Source organism: Dermacentor albipictus, chromosome 8 (genome assembly GCF_038994185.2).
Source record: "Dermacentor albipictus isolate Rhodes 1998 colony chromosome 8, USDA_Dalb.pri_finalv2, whole genome shotgun sequence".
Classification (NCBI taxonomy): Eukaryota; Metazoa; Arthropoda; class Arachnida; order Ixodida; family Ixodidae; genus Dermacentor; species Dermacentor albipictus.
Window position 1 is genome coordinate 24,455,001 of NC_091828.1, and position 21,537 is coordinate 24,476,537.

Below are 21,537 nucleotides of genomic sequence, written 5' to 3' on the forward strand. Positions count from 1 at the left end.
TTGGAAGAAAACCTCACTGTACCGGGCCCATATGCACAAAAATCTGGCAGAACCTATGTCGCGATGAATGTCCACGTTAATGCAATTAGCAATGAAGCAAATGTAGCGACACACCATGGTGGACCGCCAAAAACACGACATGCATGAACCTGCTGGGCTTCTCTCGCGTTCTCACGATGAACTCGCGTGGGACGTAAGCAAATATAAGCTCAAAGTAAAATTTCTTAATATATGTGACGCGGGTCCGATTCCACCCAACATCGAATAACATTTTTTTTTCTTGCAACTCTTGAGTAAGCACAATGGCCCACCTCCCGCATTGTATTCGCATGAAGTAAAAGAAAGCCACGGTGCACCCCAAAGGTTTGCCGTCTAGCACTGCGACGTACTGCTAACAACCAATGGCGGCTTAGTCATCCCAGACGACTTCAACGCGCATCACCATCCATGGGAAAGCACCAAGGTTAGCTTCCGACAGCAGAATGACGGTAGCCCAATGTATTGACAGGGTACTTTCTTGAACTTTGGTTGCAAGACACTTTGCTGCACGTAGTGCAGCGTGGACACGCAGTGTTGACTCTCGTCCTATTTCTTCTTTATATTCCCTGTTTCCCTTCCCACAGTGTAAGGTAGCAAAGCGAACGCTAGTCGGCTTGATCGCTATGCCTTCCTTCTCCTTGCTTTCTCTCTCTCTTGTTACAGAAAAGCAGTACATATTCAGTAGCATAATGGAAAAGAGAATAGTCTAGAGGAACTTGAAATTCCACAGGTAACGCCGGAAGAAGTAAAGAAAGCCTTGGGAGCGATGCAAAGGGGCAAGGCAGCTGGGGAGGATCAGGTAACAGCAGATTTGTTAAAGGATGGTGGGCAGATTGTTCTAGAAAAAACTCGCCACCCTGTATACCCAATGCCTCATGACCTCGAGCGTACCGGAATCTTGGAAGAACGGCAACATAATCTTAATCCATAAGAAAGGGGACGCCAAAGACTTGAAAAATTATAGACCAATCAGCTTACTGTCCGTTGCCTACAAAGTATTTACCAAGGTAATCGCAAATAGAATCTGGAACACCTTAGACTTCTCTCAACCAAAGGACCAGGCAGGATTCCGTAAAGGATACTAAACAATAGACCATATTCACACTATCAATCAGATGCTAGAGAAATGTGTGGAATATAACCAACCCTTATGTATAGCTGTCATTGATTGCGAGAAAGCGTTTGCTTCAGTCGAAACCTCCGCAGTCATGGAGGCATTACGGAATCAGGGTGTAGACGAGCCGTATGTAAAAAAACTGAAATATATATATAGCGGCTCCACAGCCACCGTAGTCCTCCATAAAGAAAGCAACAAAATACCAATAAAGAAAGGCGTCAGGCAGGGAGATACGATGCTATTCACAGCGTGTTTACAGGAGGTATTCAGAGACCTGGATCGGGAAGAACTGTGGATAATAGTTAATGGAGAATACCTTAGTATAGAAGAATACCTTAGAAACAGACCCATAATTATCAAATTAGCTCATTTCAAAGTAAAACAACATATTCTTTCAAATGCTAAACAACTTAGAGGGTCCAGCTACAGCATATCGGAAGACTACTCAGCTAACACTTGGCATGCACGTAAACAACTAATCGAGTTCGGCAAGTCGCAACAGAAACCTTTCAAACTCCGGTACGATAAGCTAATCGTGAATAACAGAACTTACAAGTATGATAACACTACAAATAGAGTTATATGAACTTCATACCTACCATCACGCACTATCGCAAAAGCAGATATCATCCCTGTATCATTCGTTTATACTAACATTAGACGCTTGTTGCCCAAACGCAAAGCACTCTGTAGCCTTATCGATTCTTGTGATTGTAAGCTTCTTGTACTAACAGAAACGTGGCTGAATTCTACCGTCGATAACACAGAGCTTAATTCTTTCCTTCCTGATTTTGACATTTTAGGCGGGATCGTGTAGGCAAACGTGGACGAGGTGTTCTTATAGCTGCCCATCGCAGCCTTTGTTGTTCCATTATCAATATCACTTCACCTCTAGAAATCTTATTCTTATTGTGCAGTTCTTTATATCTACAAACTATTATCAGTGTATGCTATCGACCCCCCGATGCAGATGCTTCCTTCACTATTCACTTTTACGAGGCACTGCAAACTGTTACGAAGTCATTTAATCATGCGCAACTACTCCTCTTAGGTGACTTTAGCTTTCCTGATATAACATGGTCCGAACCAGCCACAACACTATCTAAAAATAACCTTGAATGTAATTTTCTTAACACATGCCTCACTTTTGGTTTGGCGCAGCTAGTATCTACCCCAACGCGGAAAAACGAACAGTGCTCTAACATACTCTACCTTATCTTAACATCCCATCCCGACAGTGTTTCTTCTATAACACATCTACCAGAACTAAGTGATCACTCGGTACTACATGCAGAATTATCCTGGCAGCTACCGCATTGCAAAAAATCAAAAAAGAAAATAACACTCTACCATAAAGGTGATTACATGAGCATCAACAATGCACTAACCGAGTTTTACAAGTGGTTCATTATAGATTTCCCGAAGCACACAGTAGACGCCAACTGGACGCTTTTTAAGAATAAAATGATCGAACTCTCTACGACTTACATACTAACCATCATTTTAACAGAGCGACCTTCGTCCCCATGGTTCAACAACACATTAAAACGACTAAACAATAAAAAGAAAAGATTGTTTCGTAAAGCCACGCGTTCCAATACCGCTCCGGCCTGGGAAAAATAATACGTCACTGAAAAGGAGTTTGATCCTTTGGCCGCAACAGCTATGCGAACCTTCTACTCAACTACACTCCCTAACATGCTGCAAAACAATCCCAAACAATTCTGGAAATACATTAACCCAAATAACCGTAAACCATTACGATTATATGATAACGATAATAACCGTGTCCCAGACCATAAAGTGTCTGAAGTACTAAACTCTGTCTTCTCTTTCGTGTTCACTTCTGAACCTAACACTGACCTCCCAGACTGTCCTTACCTCAACAACCCAACGATGCCTGACATAACAAGCGAAGCACATGGTTCACCAAGCTGATTGAATCCCTCAAATTACCATCCTCAGCCGGCATCGACGGCATCAATTCCATAATGCTTAAGAACACCGCGCACATCTTTAGTGTATTTTTGTGTCATATCTTTCAGCAATCATTATCATCTGGAGTGGTGCCGCAAGACTGGAAAATAGGTAAGATAATTCCCGTACCAAAAGAAGGATCATCATCATCGTGCCACAATTACCGTCCAATTTCCCTCATCAGTGTTTGTTCTAAACTAATGGAGCATATAATTTATTCTCATATTGTAAACTTCCTAACATCTGCTAATTTCTTTAATCCTAATCAACACGGTTTTCAGAAAGGCATGTCCTGCGAGACTCAACTAGCCCTATTCGTTAATGACATCAGCTCGCATCTTGATCAAAACATACGCATAGACGCCCTCTTCCTAGATTTCCAAAAGGCTTTCGACAAGGTTCCTCATGAACGGCTCTTTCTAAAACTATCGTGTATTAATCTTAACACTCGTGTTACGAGGGTTACGAGGGTTAATGGATACGCAACTTTCTCACTAACCGTCAACAGTTCGTTTACGCTAACCAATGCTCGTCTATCTTATCACCGGTTATATCTGGCGTGCCACAAGGCACAGTCCTGGGGCCACTACTCTTCTTAATATACATTAACGACTTACCGATAGGTTGTTCTTCCAAAATTTGTTTATTTGCTGATGATTGTGTAACCTATCGTCCTATTACTAACGACGCTGATTCTCGCGCTCTACAGTCCGACCTTAACGTCATTGAAACTTGGTGTAATAATTGGCTAATGTCCCTCAACATCAAAAAAATGTCACTACTTACTTTCCATCGTCGCCAATCATTTATTTCAGCTAATTACATCATCGCCGGTTCGGAAATATGTGATGTGACTTCATATAAATACCTAGGCGTTAACTTGTCCAATAACCTCAGTTGGTCCTCGCACATTTGCAACATTAGCAATGATGCCAATCGTGTACTAAACTACCTGCGCCGTAATCTACGTCTTGTTCCGCACTCAGTAAAACTACTCGCATACTTAACAATCGTTCAACCCAAACTAGAATACGCATGCTCAGTGTGGGACCCACACCAATCTAACCTGGCAACAGCACTAGAATCCACACAGAATCGTGCAGCAAGGTTCCTTCATTCTGACTACTCTTACCACACTAGCGTTACTAAACTTAAATCACCTCTGAAACTTCCAACCCTCGAGCAGCGCCGCAAAACAGCAAGACTGTGCCTCTTTTACAAATTTTATCACTCACTACTTCATCAGGCCGACATCACGCCTGCGCATCGCACTCATCCCGCCATAGCCATTCAAAGGCTGTTTATCCCCCTCCAGCTCGCACCTCCGCTCATCTTAACTCTCTTCATTCAAACAGCGAAAGACTGGAATCATCTACCTGCTGAAGTGGTGCACCACTCCAGTCATTCATCGTTCAAGGCATTTATTGAAAATATTATCTAAATATGCCCACCCCTCATGTAAAACCCCAAATGGGGTATTTGAGGTACAAATAAATAAATAAATAAATAAACTTGCAATTAGCTGATGATATCGCCTTGCTTAGTAATTCAGGGGAGCAATTGCAATGCATGCTCACTTACCTGGGGAGGCAAAGCAGAAGGGTGGATCTAAAAATTAATCTGAAGAAAACTAAAGTAATGTTTAACAGTCTCGGAAGAGAACGGCAGTTTGCGATAGGTAGCGAGGCACTGGAAGTGGTAAGAGAATACATCTACTTAGGGCAGGCAGTGGCTGCAGATCCGGATCGTGAGACTGAAGTAATCAGAAAAATAATGGGCTGGGGTGTGCTTGGCAGGCATTCTCAGATCATGAACAGCAGATTGCCATTATCCCTCAAGAGAACAGTGTATAATAGCTGTCTCTTACCAGTGCTCACGTATGAGGCAGAAACCTCTAGGCTTACGAAAAGGGTTCTACTTAAATTGAGGACGACGCAACGAGCTATGGAAAGAAGAATGATGCGCGTAACGTTAAGGGATAAGAAAAGAGCAGATTGGGTGAGGGAACAAACGCGAGTTAATGACATTTTAGTTGAAATCAAGCAAAAGAAATGGGCATGGGCAGGACATGTAATGAGGAGGGAAAATAGCCGATAGTCATTAAGGGTTATGGACTGGATTCCAAGGGAAGGGAAGCGTAGCAGGGCGCGGCAGAAAGTTAGGTGGGCGGATGAGATTAAGAAGTTTGCAGGGACAACATGGCCACAATTAGTACGTGATTAGTTGGGTAGTTGGAGAAGTATGGGAGAGGCCTTTGAGCGGCCGGCTTAGTGGTTATTTATCACTACTTGCAGGACCAAATAAAGTTTTCCTTCTTTCCTTCCATTGCCCTGCAGCGGGCGTGACCAGTATGATGATAATGATAATGATGATGACGACGACTCAGTAGCACAGAGGTTCATCGAACCGCGAAACATACCCACTGGCATATACTGAGTCACCCAAGTTTGCACCGAAGAGGCTGAGTTGAAGAGCGGCTCATGCCCAGGACATGCCCAGAATGGAAGGGAGTGGTGTGGATCAGAGAGCAAACAGGGATAGCCAATATTCTAGTTGACATTGCGACAAGAAAATATTATGGCAGAACCCGTCTCACGCAGACTGTCGATAGCAATGCGATTAGCACTCAACCAATGCAGAGACAGATACTTTTGCTGAAGCCACGTTTATATAAAATATCTAGTGGTCATTCTCGTAGTTCCGTTGTTTCGGCTATATGCGACAGACCCTGCCTACAGTATCTGTCCACTCTGGCGGCACGACGACGACGAAATGACGAAGGAATGCACTCAACAGAAAAATAAAGGCTGTATGATGACAGTGAGATGACGGTTCTAAAATGCTGATGATTGTATAACGACGACAGCGACGACATTAAAGCTAGGCGTGAGGAAAAATAGGATGACGACTAGTATATGATGACAATGAGATGGATGGATGGATGGATGGATGGATGGATGGATGGATGGATGGATGGATGGATGGATGGATGGATGGATGGATGGATGGATGGATGGATGGATGGATGGATGGATGGATGGATGGACGGACGGACGGACGGACGGACGGACGGACGGACGGACGGATGGATGGATGGATGGATGGATGGATGGATGGATGGATGGATGGATGGATGGATGGATGGATGGATGGATGGATGGATGGAAGGGTGGATGGATGGATGGATGGATGGATGGATGGATGGATGGATGGATGGATGGATGGATGGATGGATGGATGGATGGATGGATGGATGGATGGACGGCCGGCCGGTCGGTCGGTCGGTCGGTCGGCCGGTCGGTCGGTCGGTCAGTCGGTGGGTCGGTCGGTCGGTCGGTCGGTCGGTCGGTCGGACGGACGGACGGACGCACGGACGGGTGGGCAGACGGACGGGTGGGCGGACGGATGGACGGGCTGCGACGTAGAAAGCGTCTCAGTTTGGCCACAAGTCGCAATCGCCTCGTGGCGTGCTAACGACCGTTCCAAAACAATCCGACGGAAACAAAATACACAGCTTACACAAACCTAATTTGCAGTTTTCATTAACATGATACAACGTTGTGTTGAGTTGCTTCCTAATATGGAATAAACGAGAAGAAAGGGGGTTAACCGAGGGGCCCGATTTTTATTAGTCATATCATAAGAAGCCAGCAAACATTGACACCAAGGACAAAATAGGGGAAATTACTTGTGCTTAATAAATGAAATGAAGAAACGATATATTAATGAAAATTAAAGCGGATGAAAAACCAACTTGCCGCAGATGTGGGTTTATTGACCAGTTGCCTTTCACGTTCTCGTGACGCCTGCGGCAAGAAGGACGTTCCACGTCCGCCGCCAAGGTCTGTGAGTGGTGGCGCTGGCTAACACTCCCAGGGTTCTACTAGGACACATAAATACCCAAGAAAGTGGATGGGGAAACAGCGCCGCGGTAGCTCAATTGGTAGAGCATCGCACGCGAAATGCGAAGGTTGTCGGTTCGTTTCCCACCTGCGGCAAGTTGGTTTTTCATCCACTTTAATTTCCATTAATTTATCGTTTCTTCATTTCATTTATTACGCACAAGTAATTTCCCCTATGTTGTCCTTGGTGTCAGTGTTTGTTGGCTTCTTATGATATTCCTAATATGGAAGCAATTTATAGAAAAGATGTATAATATTGCGTCGGAATAGGTACAAGGAAGAAATTTGTTGGAAAATAGAATTCTTGTACAGAAATGCATGCGCTTTGACTGAAGGTGATATCAATAGTTTGGCAAGCTTTCAGATTGGACTGCGCTCACATAAACAGGCGCCTGAAAATTTGGCTTCCCCACTGCAAGCATTATTCTGCAGAGAAGCCTCCTTGTGCAATTTATTTCGTTCCCCAGACGATGAGAACTAAAGGGTGCCGGCTCCGCTCATTGTAAGCACGGCTCAGGCTTTTACATTTGACTAATAGCTTGTGAACTTGCGCGATCGCTTACCCTGATTTCTTTCTGTTTATATTTCTTTTCGGAGTAGCAGATAAGGAGGCAGGGAGTGGGGGAGTCGCGTGGGGCGGGGAGTTGCTTGCGTTGTATCTATATTAACAGCGAAAACGGTAATCTTATGCATACTCTGTCGTTCACCACTGCATTTGCGTGGCGAGATTTTCTGTCTTACTGGACTAGAGCATTCAAATCAATAAAGAAAACTCGCGTCGACAGCTAAAAGAACAAAGCGACAGTCATTGCCATCATTGATTCACACAAGCTAGCGTTCCATGCCTAGTAGAATGCATCCTTTTCTCTCCGCGGTTATTAAAAATTTTATTTCTACGCTATCTGTGTAGAAAAACATGACGCATAAAGTGTACCATTAACAGAACGGGATGCATGTCTAAGTCGGCTCCTTGAAAGCGAGAGAGAGAGAACTCTATTTTGATTATTTTACTTTTCAGTAAAACTCTCATCAGAGCTGAAGCCACATTCTGGAGGCAACTCCAGACCAGCACTTACCCTCACCTCACACTCCTCCCTGCGATGTACTCCACACTTCATCAATCTCTTTGTCTGTTCTGTACAGAGCGAGCTACCGTATACCACACCATGTGGGCCTTCCAAAAAAAAAATCATAACTTCCCCAACCGAAACGCAACGCATGACCAGTGGGAGATGCTGCTGACCAGCTCGGCATTGGAGAATCCGCAAAAGCTGATTGTGACAAAGTCGTAAGTGCTGCCACCGCCGCTGGTGCCTTGGAAGGACGGACGGACGGACTCCACTCATAACGTTTCTTAGAAATTAACATTGGGCTTCATTTTACTGTTTTCGGACAAGCTGTGCATGCTGCTTATTTGGGCTTGCTTTAAAAGACTTATTGTTAATTCGCCTGTTCAGCTCAATTAAGTTACTCAGTGTGCTTTTTAGGTAATTTACGGAACATTACACATATTGGAAGAATTCTCGTTTTTACGCTACCAAATGTTCTCCAAGGAAACGGTAGTCATACTTAAGAATAACACTGCAAGAGAACTTCGGCGAGTTGGTGGTATTTCATGTTTGGAAAAGTAACGCCAGTGTCGTGTTCTTCTTTGCCTGTGCCCTTGTCTTACGGAATGAGGAAACTTAAGGATTGGCTTGAAAAGTGGATTTAATACATGATATATCGTAGGCCATGGCGCATCGCTCACTTTTTCTTGCAATGGAGTATTTTCACCATATGAAGCACTAGGTAAACGTCACATTTTGCTTGTTTGAGTCATAACTTTTGCGCCCCACCTCATTCTCTATGAGAAAGGTTTGGAACTTTGACCAGAGTAACTTTCAAAGATGTTCAAATGAATAGAAAATCGCGCTACCATGTTCATTTGTTGCAACCACACTTATTTAACAAGTATCACAGCATTAAAAGAACGGACCAACCTCCTCAGCCTTCAATGCCTCGGCAAAATTTCGAGACGTTGCGTTTTTAACAAATTTTATCACGCGTCAGTTAACCACTCCGTCATCACCCCCGCTCACCGACTGTCGCTCATAGTATAAGTCCTCACAAAAACCGCTCATTCTCACATGCCCCCATTTCTGTGCATTTTGTATTTTTCGTCCAGACGGCAAAGGATTGGAACACCTTACCAGCCGTTGCTGAGAACACCACCACCGCTGTAAAATTGAAAGTGGTCCCAGCGGATATTATGCGATAAAGCTACCTCGCTCGTTTTTTTTTTCTTCTGGTTGTTGTGATTCCCTTTTAAATCTTTACATCTGTGTACCAAATGATCCTGCTTCTTTTAGTATGTACTAGGGCTTGTACTTGTATGTTATTGCCTACAGCGCCAATTTGATGTGTCGAATATGTACTTTCTTCGCCTTTGGTGCTCACTATTATTCCTATCGTGGTAATTACTCTTTCATGTTCATGTTTACCTGCCATTGAAATGTACTGGCTTTTGCGCTGAGCTGCTAAAGCCGAGAGCGCGGGATCGAATCCCGGCCGCGGTGGCCACACGTCTAAGGGGGCGAAATCCGAAACATCCCGTGTACCATGCATTGGGTGCACGTTAAAGAACCTCGGCTGGGCGAAATTAATTACGAGTCTCCCACTACGGCGTGCAGCATAATCATATCGTGGTTTTGGCACCTAAAACCCCGTAATTGAATATGCCCATAATTAAACTTATTTATTATTTGCATCTGCTCCTTGCTTACTTCTGTTGTTATTCATGCTTACTGCATTTTTTTTGTAATTGCCGTTTCTTTCTTGTTGTTGACTCATTTCTATGTACGCTTGACCACTGTTGGTGTAAAACTGCAAAGGAAGAGCAATGGCCTCTCCGCTCACGAAACATCTGGTGCGCTAGTGCCGCAGCAGGTGTTCCATTTCTAGCGCTCTGCTCCATTGAGGCACGCACGTGACGTGACGTCACAGCCAATGGGAATTTAGAAGCCGTTTCTCTGCAGCAGGCACCGGCTTTTTCTCTCAATGGGACATTTGATGCTTTCGCATGAATACAAGCAGATGATGACATTGATGATCCGGAACGGTGAACAAAGACAGCCTGTGCTAAACGCAGCGGCGATCTTTGCACAGCTGCACGTGGCGGAGAGTCTTGCGTTGACTAAACATGGGCCCAGTTCTCCATATCGCGCTCATTGTATCCCGGGATTGAGATTTAAAAATTGAAGAGCACGTTGTACTCTGCTTGGGGATGCCGAACGTGCGCTGAACCGTGACAGGCAACATAAGAAATTTTGCTGTGCGTTCACAGCCGTTGTCACCACACACTGAGAAATTGACGGCATCCCTCGTCGGCGTCGCTGTGATGTTTCATATAAATTCCAAGGGTGTTAACACCGTCGCCGCGCGTCGTATGCTGTACGTGTGAGTTAAAGCACGCCAGGTAAGCCGACGATCGCGGCTCAATCTGGCGCGCGCGAAGGAAGGAAGCGGAGAGCAAACGCGCCGTCTTCGGTCGCGTGAAAGGCCGTGGGTGGTTAGGAGGGAGGGAGGGAGCCGGCGCGGCGTTGTGCTTCGGCAGCAACTGCGCATTTCGCGACCGGCCGCAAGGGGACCTTACGATGGCGGCTCAATGTCGCGCGCCATGTATGGACGAAAGCGATCAGGCTGCGCAGGAGGGAGGCGAGCCGGTGTCGATCGACACTGCCAACAGGTGCGTACTTTGCACTGCAGGCATCTGCGGACGGCTCATACCTTTGTGCGCGCTGTGTTCTCGCCGCTCTTGCGTTGAAGCGATAGACCGCATGAAGGTCACTTCGCTCGCCGCTGCTGCCGCGCTTGCTCACACCAGCGTTTTGACAGGGAGTGTCCGCGCTCATCGAGTGTGATGTGTTCATGGTTGCTTGTGCGCGCTGACAGCATGCTTGTTAATCTAGTCAGTAGGCGAATGTTCACAAGTTTATATGGCCGATAAAGCTACTATCATTACTTCCTATAGCTGCCTACTAATTTGCTATCGCAATCGATGCTTCGCCTTTCGGTCGAAGCTGCGTCATTTTGTTTAAAAAATAGCAGATCTGATCAACTAGTTGATTTTCGTATTTTCCGTTCTCGAGTTAGCCATCCTTTTTGCTCCCTGCGTGTCCCAGCGTGTATGCTTTACTGTTTATCCACTTATGGTGGCGAGCTGGGCCGGAGTGGGAGCTTAAACAGAAAGGGCGGTTCTGTGGTGCCCCTGAAGCAACATTTCGGCCACAGAAGCAACTGGCACGGCCGTGTTCAGAAGTGCAAGCGTCTGTGCTGAGGTGGCCGTACAGCTATCAGCGCGTGCCTATCGCGTATCCCCATTCTCGCTCATAGCGCAACTCGTGAGCCGTAGTGATGTACTCGTGGGGTGCGCCTACAGAAGAATAAATACTTTGAAGAATTGTGTAAGTATTTAGCACACATTTGCATCCTATGCGTTAGGAAGCAAACCAGTAACAATTATTATTTTTGGCTCATGTTCGATTAGGGCTGAGGCTCGTTCTAAGAATATCGATTTTGGTTCGGGTTCACTTCGGGCTAGAATTCCGGTTAGGGTACGGTTTTTTTTATTTATTTATTTATGGTTCAAGATTGGGTTCGACACACTGGTTTACAAAGCTACATAACTTTGGTTATGTCAATATACTTATCTATACGTAACAAAGTATTGCGCAAGAGAAATATACAACCAGTGTGTTGTTTAATTTGTTAGCATTACAGAATGGCAGCCAGGAAAACGGAAGCTCAGTCAAGGACGGCAGAGAAGTAGGTGGTGAAATGCAATTAGAAAATTTGTAGGCGCATGAGGTAGTGTCATATGGCGCAAGAAATGGGTGATAGGAGGTAGTTCGAAGATGCCTTTTTTACCGTATCGGACACAATTGAACTGATTAATGATGACGATAACTTTGGTCACCGGCAACCAGTAACTTTCCATGCTTGGCTAATGAAATTGTCCACTTTTACGTTGAAATCACTGCTCATCGCCTGGCACACGTAGTTTTTGGCGAACTCTGCTTGTCCGGAGAGCGGGCGAAGAATAAGGATATGCATTTTTCTTCAGCCGCGAAAAACATGCGACAGGCGCAGACGATAAGGCCGCGGGACATCAAGCGCTTACCCGGTGACTCTCTTCACTTTTGTGAGTCGTCCGGTTGCTCTGCTGTCACAAAAGGCAGTTATGAACTTGCCATCCTATTGCAGACGTTGTGGTACGAGGACTGAATTGGCAGGGAAGTTAGCCTCACAGAGGATACGGCGCACTTTCCCCAAAGGCAGGCTGGATAAGCGGATACTCATTCATGATCACTCAGCAAAAGTTTTTCTATTTTATGTACTCGCTCACACCCATGTGCACTCACTCACGTTTTCACTCGTGCTCGCAAACACTCACTTGTGTTCACAGTCGGTTCCATTCAAACAAACTGACGCCAACCGGAACTACCTCTGGTTAACCTCCCTGCCTTTCTCTGCATTATTTTCTCTCTCTCTCTCTACTGACGCCCACACATGCTCATACACGCTCGCCTCCACTCACACTAGCCGACAGTCACTCACGTTGATATTCACCGCCACTCCTCACTTTCATATACCGCATTTGAACGAATATAACGCGAGGTTCTCATGACCTTCCTTTAAAACAAATTTCAGCCTCAGCAAACGTTTCGCGTTATGTTCGATCGGGCGAGTTGTAGCGCTAATAGGGAACAAGAACACGAGAATACGCGAAGTAATACACACACGTAGCGCTACGTGTGTGTCTCCTTTGTGCCTTCTCGTGTCCTTGTTCCCTGTAGGCACTACAATTGGCTCGTTTCAAGATGAACAACCAACAAGCTCCCATCGCTACTCTCGTTAAATTTGGGTTCGTTAAGCGCTTCTTTAATTGTCTGTCACCTCGCGCCCTCTGAGCTTGACTCGGTTAGTCGGCTCTCCGTGCCCGTTGCGACCTCGCTTCGCGCGAGAGCGACGAACCGGTAGTTGCCACCGTGCATTTCGTGCCGTCTTCTCATGTTCGTACTCAGTTTTAGCGGAGCGTCGGTTGCACTCCGTTACGCTCGCATTTCACGCGAACCCCCCAGTGGCTGCAAGAACTGCGTTGACTTCGCTTATTGATGAAGCGCGCCTTCCCAAGAAGTAGATGCACGCTAACGCAACTCTCAGTCGGTTAACGTGGACAGCGTTCTGTACTTTTCGCTGTCGGTATGAGAGCTGTGCGCACGAATAATAGCGTTCCCGCGAGCGTTGCGCTCAAAAGCTATGTGCAAATTGTTAGGATACAGCGGTCTAAGCGGAGCGGACCGTAAACGCTCTGCTAAAGCTGTCTTGTACCGCATCAATGTGGAGGCCGGCTACCACTGCTGTCGCGCAGGCGCGTCAAGCGAGCGGCCTTCGAAGTCGACCGGTAGATCACCGTGCAATTGGTGAAATGCTTTGACTTGTGCGATTGTGCCTGTATGTGTCACCTTGGTATGTATGTCACTTTGGCAAGGCAAGGACGACGACGAAGTGTCCGCTGTGTGGAACGCTGCTTTTTTGTCTCTGCGAATTTGAAGCTACCTTGTGGGAGACGCCGCTCCCTTAACTACGGCGATGGACGTGGAGTCACCTGGAGGGGCCCCTGGTCCTTCTACGTCAACAGCAGCCGCTCCGAGAAAGCGGTCTAGTCACCCGAGTGACACCGACAGCGAGGACACTGTGATCTACTCAGCACCCAGTGATGAAACCTCGGATGATAGTGACTTCGTGCCCGTAGTGAAGAACAAAGCAAAGAGACGGCTCGTCAGGACATCTCCGTCCACAAGTAAGGCAACTGTGATCCCTACGCGAAAGCCATCAGACCTCACAATTTTATTTGTGCCTGTGGCTGCTAGCGACAATCTAAACCGGATCAACCGCCAGGCCACATCTGTGTCGCTCGAGGCACTTGTTCCGGGTCAGATCAAAGATGTAAGGATCAACGCCCGAAAGAACATCCTTGCTATAGATGTCGCAAACCGCAGCGCGCTAGACATTCTGAGCAATGTTAAGGTCCTGGATAGCATCAACGTACGCTGCTATAAACAAGACGATCACGACTCTACGGCCGGCGTTGTATATGACGTAGATAATTCGATAAGCGATGCTGACCTGCACATACTCATCAAGCCGGCTACAGAGGGAATTGCCATATTGCAAGCCCGTCGCCTGGGGAACTCGCAGTGTGTGAAGTTAACCTTTAAAGGTGACAGCCTACCGTCACACGTCAAGGTCGGTCACTTCAGACACATAGTACGACCTTTTGTGCCAAAGCCGCTTCAGTGCAGGAAGTGTCAAAGGATAGGGCACGTTAGTGCGGTTTGCACAAATGCTACCGTGTGCTCACGTTGCTCTGGGTCGCACAGCTCCGACGCCTGTCGTACAGAACACCAAAAGTGCGCCAATTGTCAGGGCTCTCACGATGCAACTTCAAAGAATTGCCCACAGGTGAAAAATGAAGCGAAAGTCTTGAGGCAAATGGTCAGGGATGGTTCCTCGCACAGGGAGGCTGCCGCTAAGGTGCGACATCGACGTTCACGTCGTCGGAGATCTAGGAAACCCACTGCTATTGCTAAGGATGCACCGCGTCCACTGACAGTCCAGAAACTTCCGCATACAACTAGCAATAGCAGCAATGAGATTTCTCAGCAGAAAGGCTCCAATTTCATTGCCTCAAGCGAGGAGTTGCCGCCATTGCCACGGCTAGATCCACCAGCGGAGCGACAAGATGTAGCACGCTCACCGAATCATGCTTCACCTTCAGGTAGCACCCTAGACGACGACAAACAAGTTGTCACCATGATAAGGGCCCTTATGAACACGCTACGAGTACTACTGACCGCCATACACACTCCGGCGGCTCGAGGCGCACTTCAAATACTGGACGCCCTGAATCCAGTACTGTCCGGTCTTGAGAAGCACCATGGCTGCTCCTCTACACTCGTTCATTAAGGAGGTCAAGGAAGCGTCTCTCTTCCAATGGAATGTCAGAGGCATTAAATCCCGCATCTCGGACTTTCGTCCGTTTGTCTTTAAGTACAAATTTCCAATAATCGTCATTTGTGAACCAAACATTGACAACGCCATCCGCCTATCAGGATATGAAGCTTTCATGTCTGCTACCTGTAGCGAACGCAGCAAAGTCATCGTTTATATCAGATGCGATTTGACGTATGTTTCACACCCAATCGCACCTGATGACGACAATCAGTACGTATGTTTGACGATAAAATGCAAGAACGTCGCACTCACGCTCGTAGGTGCCTACATTTCACCTTCGAGTCGATTTGACAACGCGAGACTAAGTGCAATTTTAACAGCGACAGCTGGACCATGGATTATTACCGGCGACTTCAATGCGCATCATCCGCTATGGGGAAGCTTAAAGATGGATTGCCGAGGAAGACGCCTACTATCCTTCGCGTCGGACCATGAGCTCTGCTGCCTAAATGATGGCAGTCCTACTTTTCTGCGGGGATTGACATACAGCAGCTGCCTGGACTTGACTTTTGTTTGAAGATGCCTCAGTGCCAGTGTGAAATGGTTCACGGACAACGAAACGCATGGTAGTGACCACGTCCCAACATATGTTAAAATTGACGGCATACGCAAGACACAGTCGACCACAGTTCTTCGTCACATTTACTGGCCTCAATACACGCTGCTCATGGAGAAGAATTGCCAAGAGATTCAGGACTGTCTACCTGGCAACATCGAAAAGCTAATTAACGCCGCTGCTCAAGAAGCCACAAGAGCTTCTAGGCCTATTCCTATGTTTTCTCATTTCGAAGCAGAATTGGAGCGGCTTCGAGCAATCCGCCGTCGCGCGGAACGAAGGTACAGGCGCACCAAGTCCATCTACGCCCTAAGGGAGGCGAGACGAATACAGAAGAAGATCCAGCGTCGGATCAACTCCCTGCAGTCTCTCAGATGGAAAACCTTCTGCGATTCCCTTGATCCGCATAAACCCCTGTCACATATCTGGAGAACGGTGCGTGGTCTTCGAACGTCACCGCAACAACGTCACCCCTTCAAATGTCTGGCTCTCTACCAAGGTCGCAGAGAGATCGACGTAGCGGAGGACTTCTGTGTCAAGGTTGCTGGTCTGCCGCCATCGTTCGTTACACGTGATCCCGGTGATGTTCCAATCTCGCGGGATTCACGTATGGACAATCCGTTTACCATCGAGGAATTGCAGGCGGCGTTGGCAGCGTGCAGACGTTCCTCATCGCCTGGGCCTGACGGGGTGACATACGCAGCTCTCGGACACCTCGGTCAAACAGCCCGGCATGCTCTTCTAGGCGTGTACAATAATTCATGGCGTGAAGGACTGGTTCCTGCTGCATGGAAGTCCAGCCGCCTTGTGCCTCTGCTCAAACCAGGTAAATCACCCCTAGACGTGGCGTCTTATCGTCCCATTGCTCTGGCCAGTTGTCTCGGAAAGGTGATGGAGAGGATGGTGCTGACGCGGCTAGAGTGGTATCTAGAACACTACCGTTTATACCCTGACGCTATGGCAGGCTTTCGACGCGGACGCTCTTCTGTAGACAACGTCATCGACCTTGTCACGTCTGTTCAGCACGAAAAAAGCCTAAGGAGGCTGTCAGCGGCAATGTTCCTGGATGTTAAAGGCGCTTATGATAACGTAACCCATCGAGCCATCCTAGACGCTCTGGGCAATGTCGGCCTAGGCGGCCTTGTTTTTCGGTGGATACTCAGCTTCTTGAAGGACAGGTCTTTCTTTGTGCAAACAGAGGATGGTGCGTCATCACAACACAACACCTGCCGTGGCGTACCACAAGGTGGAGTCTTGAGCCCCACTCTATTTAACCTCGTGCTCATCGACCTGGTTCACATCCTTCCGCAGTCCGTCCATGTGTCGATCTATGCAGACGATATATGCATTTGGTCATCAGGAGCGACGCGTCCCCAGGTGCGCGCCAGACTTCAAAAAGCGGCCACACTAACATCAGGCTATCTTCGAGCGCGAGGCCTGGAGGTGTGCTCCGAGAAGTGCTCTATGGTCGCTTTCACGCGCAAAGCAATGAAACCGTACGTTGTCAAAATTAATGGACATCCGATTGCCTACGAGAAGACGCACCGCTTTCTAGGAGTGATAATAGATCGAGACCTCTCCTGGAGTCCTCATGTCTCGTACCTAAAAAGGAAATTACTCATGATGACTCACGTGCTCAGATTTCTTGCAGGAAAGTCGTGGGGTGCGTCTGTGAGTGCGATGCTCCAACTCTATAATCCCCTGTTCCTCGGTTTCCTGCGCTATAGCTTACCTGTACTGGGTGGGACCAGTAAGACCAACCTCCGTGCCCTCCAGTCTGTACAAGCTCAAGCTCTGCGAATTTGCCTTGGACTTCCCAGATGTGCATCCACGGCAGCAACAATAGCCATCGCGCACGACCACCCCATCGATACGTATCTTCAAGTCGACGCTTTAAGAATGCATATCAGACACTTCGCGCGACTTCCATCGCATCATCTCGCCTCCCTTCCTGCCACTCGACCTCGTTCAGCGTTTAGCAGGATTATTGCCGCCAACCACGGAACTTTACCATCAAACTTCACGCCTGCAGCACGACCATCTCTACCGCTGTGGTGCCTTCATCCACTCCAGGCTCTTCTTGATATTCCCGGTATCAAAAAGAAAACGGAGATGTCATCTTTTGCCCTCAAACAAACCGTGCTTTCATTCCTTCATGACAAACACAAAGAACGCATCCACGTTTACACGGATGGTTCTGTCTGCTCTAATAGCTCAGCTGGAGCAGTGGTTATTCCCGCAGAGTCTGTCACCCTCAAGTTCAAGACGTCTCACGTAACATCATCGACGGCTGCAGAACTCGCAGCTCTCCGTGCTGCTTTAGAGTTTATTAGTCACAAATCGTCACAGTCATGGTCCCTCTTATGTGACTCGAAGGCAGCTCTCCAGTGTCTGATGTCCCCTTTCAACCACGGACCAAATATGCAACTAGTGGCAGACATCCGACTACTCCACCATCAAGCAATCAACAAAGGGCACAACGTCATCTACCAGTGGATACCGGGTCATTGCGGAATTGCGGGCAATCATCATGCGGATGACGCCGCCCGATCGGCCCACGACGGTGCCCACGTTGTACCACTACCACTGTCACGAACAGACGCAGCCACAAGTCTTCGCTCCCTCGCCCGCGAGATTACGCAGAATCTGTGGAACACCAGTGAGTTCACGAACGAACGTCTCCACAGACTGGATCCATGTCTGCAACTCCGGCTACCACCAGGGTTACCACGAGCGGAAGCAACACTTCTGTGCCGCCTGTGGCTCGGCGTCGCTTTCACGAACTCCTATTCATTCCGTATTGGAATGGCCGACAGCCCTACTTGCGGAACCTGCGCCTGCGAGGAGACGATTCAGCACCTCCTTTGTGACTGTCCCAGCTACAAAGTGCCAAGAACAGTGCTCGTAACCGCGCTCGAAAAACTGGACAATCGCCCCTTTACAGAGGAGAAGGCTCTAGGACACTGGTCCAGACGGGCTTCGGCACTCAAGGCCTTAAAGGCTTTGCTGAAGTATCTAAGGACTTGCGAATTGTGCGATCGCCTTTGAGTGTTGTATCGCGTAGTATCGCGGTACTGCGTGAATTTCCTTAATTTTTTTTTCTCCTCTTCTTCTTCTTTCTCCTTTTACTCCCTTTACCCCTTTCCCCAGCACAGGGTAGCCAGCCAGTACTTACACTGGCTAACCTCCCTGTCTTTCCTCCTCTTTGTCTCTCTCTCTCTCTCTCTTGGCAAGGCAAAGAACAGCACATCTGTGGCCGACAGCGAGAAAGGCGTCAGCATTTTTCTTTCCTCTATATTTTGTGACGGAACTTCGCACTACCTAACGATAATTCAAGTGAACGGCCGGCGAGCAACCGCTTTTACGCATCGTTTCGTTTTTGTTTTTGTTTTTTTCTATGCGGCATCACGTGTTATATTCGCAATATATATCGTCATGGTTATCGTTACGTCTAGAGTTTTGCCACAGGTCGACGGTTGTAGACGAATGGGCGAGCTGACGGCATTCCTCGGCGCGGCGGGCGGCTTCAGAGGTGGGCGTACATTCGGCTCAGTCCGGCCTGTACGGAAGAACGGTGTCGACTGTAGTCAAAGGTTCGCTGCCATACAAAAGGAAGAATGGGGAAAAGTTTGTGGTCGCCTGTGGTGCAGTGTTGGAGGCGTACGTGATGTATGGCACAATAAGGTCCCAATCAGTGTGATCAGAGGCGATGCATTTGCAGAGCCTGTCGCCAAGGTTGCGATCAAATGTTTCCGTCAGACCTTTACTTTGAGGATGGTAGGTGGTGACGGTACAATGAACGATGCGAGGTTCAGCAAGGAGAACGTTTAGGACTTCGTAGAGCAACACACGTCCTCTATCGCTTAAGAGTTCGGGTGGTGCGCCGTGACGGAGAATAATTCTTTTCAGGAGGAAGCATGCTCTATCACGAGCTGTGGCTGCAGGCAGAGCGGCTGATTCCGGGTATCGCGTCAAGTGGTCGATGACGACGACTATACGGTGGTTTCCGGATGCCATGCTCGGAAGGGGTCCATGCAGGTAAATGCCAACGCGATCGAAGCGCCTGGCAGGGCTCTGGATTGGCTGGAGTGAACCGGAGACATGCTGAGCAGGAGCCGTATGGCACGATCGAATGTACTTGCACACCAAAGTGTAGGTGCCGCGAGAATAAAACTTGGAGCGAAGCCGAGTGAACGTTTTGAAGGCACCCGCATGTGCACACTGTGGATCAGCGTGAAAGGCAGAACATATTTCATCACGAAGATGTCGAGGTGTGACCAGCAACCATTTGCGGACGTCAGAGAGGTAGTTTCGGCGATGGAGGAGGCCATCCCGAATATTGGAAGTGCAAGGCATCATGGTGCAAAGCTCGAGAATGTGGAGAAGAGTCGACGGGTCTGAAATGAAGCGGATAATAGAGCATTAATGCAGGCATCCTTGCGTTATTCCGAAGCCACGTCGCAGCCTGCTGGGAACGAAAGTAGTTCGTCAATGGCAGACAGGCAGGCAGCGCGAAGCTTGGGCACGCCAGGGCGGCTGAAAACTTCTGTGATTCTGGTTTCTTGTGGTCGCGCTATTTACGTGCAAATACGGTATTTTCGTTAATGCTCACGTCTGCTCGCAACTTTCGTCCTTCTATCACCCACAATATCGCTCTATCTCGTCTCTTTCAAAACATGTAGTGGGACTACGAGTCGGTGTACACGTCAGTGACTATAATGCGGACCTGTGACTCTCTGTGTGTACCTGAGGTAGTGAATGGATGCGAGCGACAGCTGGTCCTCGAGTATGTCCTGCAGGCTCTGGTGCAGCGCCATGAGCCTCTTCTCGTCTCCCGCCTTGTGGGCCAGGTGGAAGAGGAGCCGGCTCTGCAGCTGGTTCTTGGGGCCCTTCAGCACCGACGCTTCGGCCTCGCGGTACAGGCCCAGGTGGAACTGGCAGCACGCAAGGTAGCTCCACACGTCCTGCGATGAGCGCAGCGAGCGAAAGCAAGTAGAGGAAATTCAGGGAGTTGAAGCAGACGGACACCCGGTTTGCTACCCTACACTGGGGGTGAGGGAAAGGGAACAAAAAGAGGAAGAGAACCGGTGAAGAAAAGAATAGGTGTGTTCGAATGGCGATTTTTTTTAAACCGAGTGGAATATTAAGGCAATAGTGCCAGCAGCAAATTGAAAGGAATACTTTTTCAATAGTTTTCGAATAATAAAAAGTCGTTGGCAGCCATCCTAAAAAGAAAACGATGTTCATATCCTACATACTGGCAACGTTCGCAAACTTTTCTTATTGCATTGCCCGTTCTGAAGGGTTGTTTATTAAAGAAACTAATGAAGCGTTACGAACAAGCAAGGTCTTTCTTCGCATGTTCAAGACACTAACGGAGAGTGCTAATGATAGCAGTTTAGGGCTCCGGGATGAAGTTTGTCGCTCTTTGGCTCAATTTTACATTTGATGCGCCCAGTTGACAACGCTAACATGTTCGAAAACTACCTGCAAAATTCTTCGTAATTACGAATAGTAACTAACCGCTTCAAAGACGGGAGCCCAATTGTAAAATATTCGATTCGTAGCTCGAAATATCCGAATATTCACACACATCTAGAAAAAGAACTGATCTTACCAGGAAGCACACATGCACTGGCGCATGAGCGTCGCTCAGGCAGCTTATACTTACGAATAAACTTACGATTTGTGTGTTCTCGTGCACGACAAGACAAGATACAAGTCCAGCTGGAATGACACTTCAAGAGGGGACTCCACAAACGCATTACGGATGGGCCAGCAAACACAAGTTTAAATTTAATTGCGAGATCGAACGCCCTTAGACTGCCATTCTCACATAGCTTGAGAGAAGTGGGGCTAGCGTACGTGTTTTCACTGTCACTTATGCC

At 47.7% G+C, this 21,537-nt stretch overlaps 1 protein-coding gene across 2 annotated transcripts in view; it reads right to left on the minus strand.

Annotated features, from left to right (window-relative positions):
• Ttc26 (tetratricopeptide repeat domain 26) overlaps positions 1-21,537 on the minus strand; it is a 100,567-nt gene that overhangs the window by 51,839 nt on the left and 27,191 nt on the right. For both annotated transcript variants that reach the window (XM_070522766.1, XM_070522765.1), the window contains exon 3: positions 20,396-20,613. In XM_070522766.1, coding sequence (XP_070378867.1) covers positions 20,396-20,613 — 218 coding nt within the window. The remainder of the gene's footprint in view (positions 1-20,395; positions 20,614-21,537) is intronic.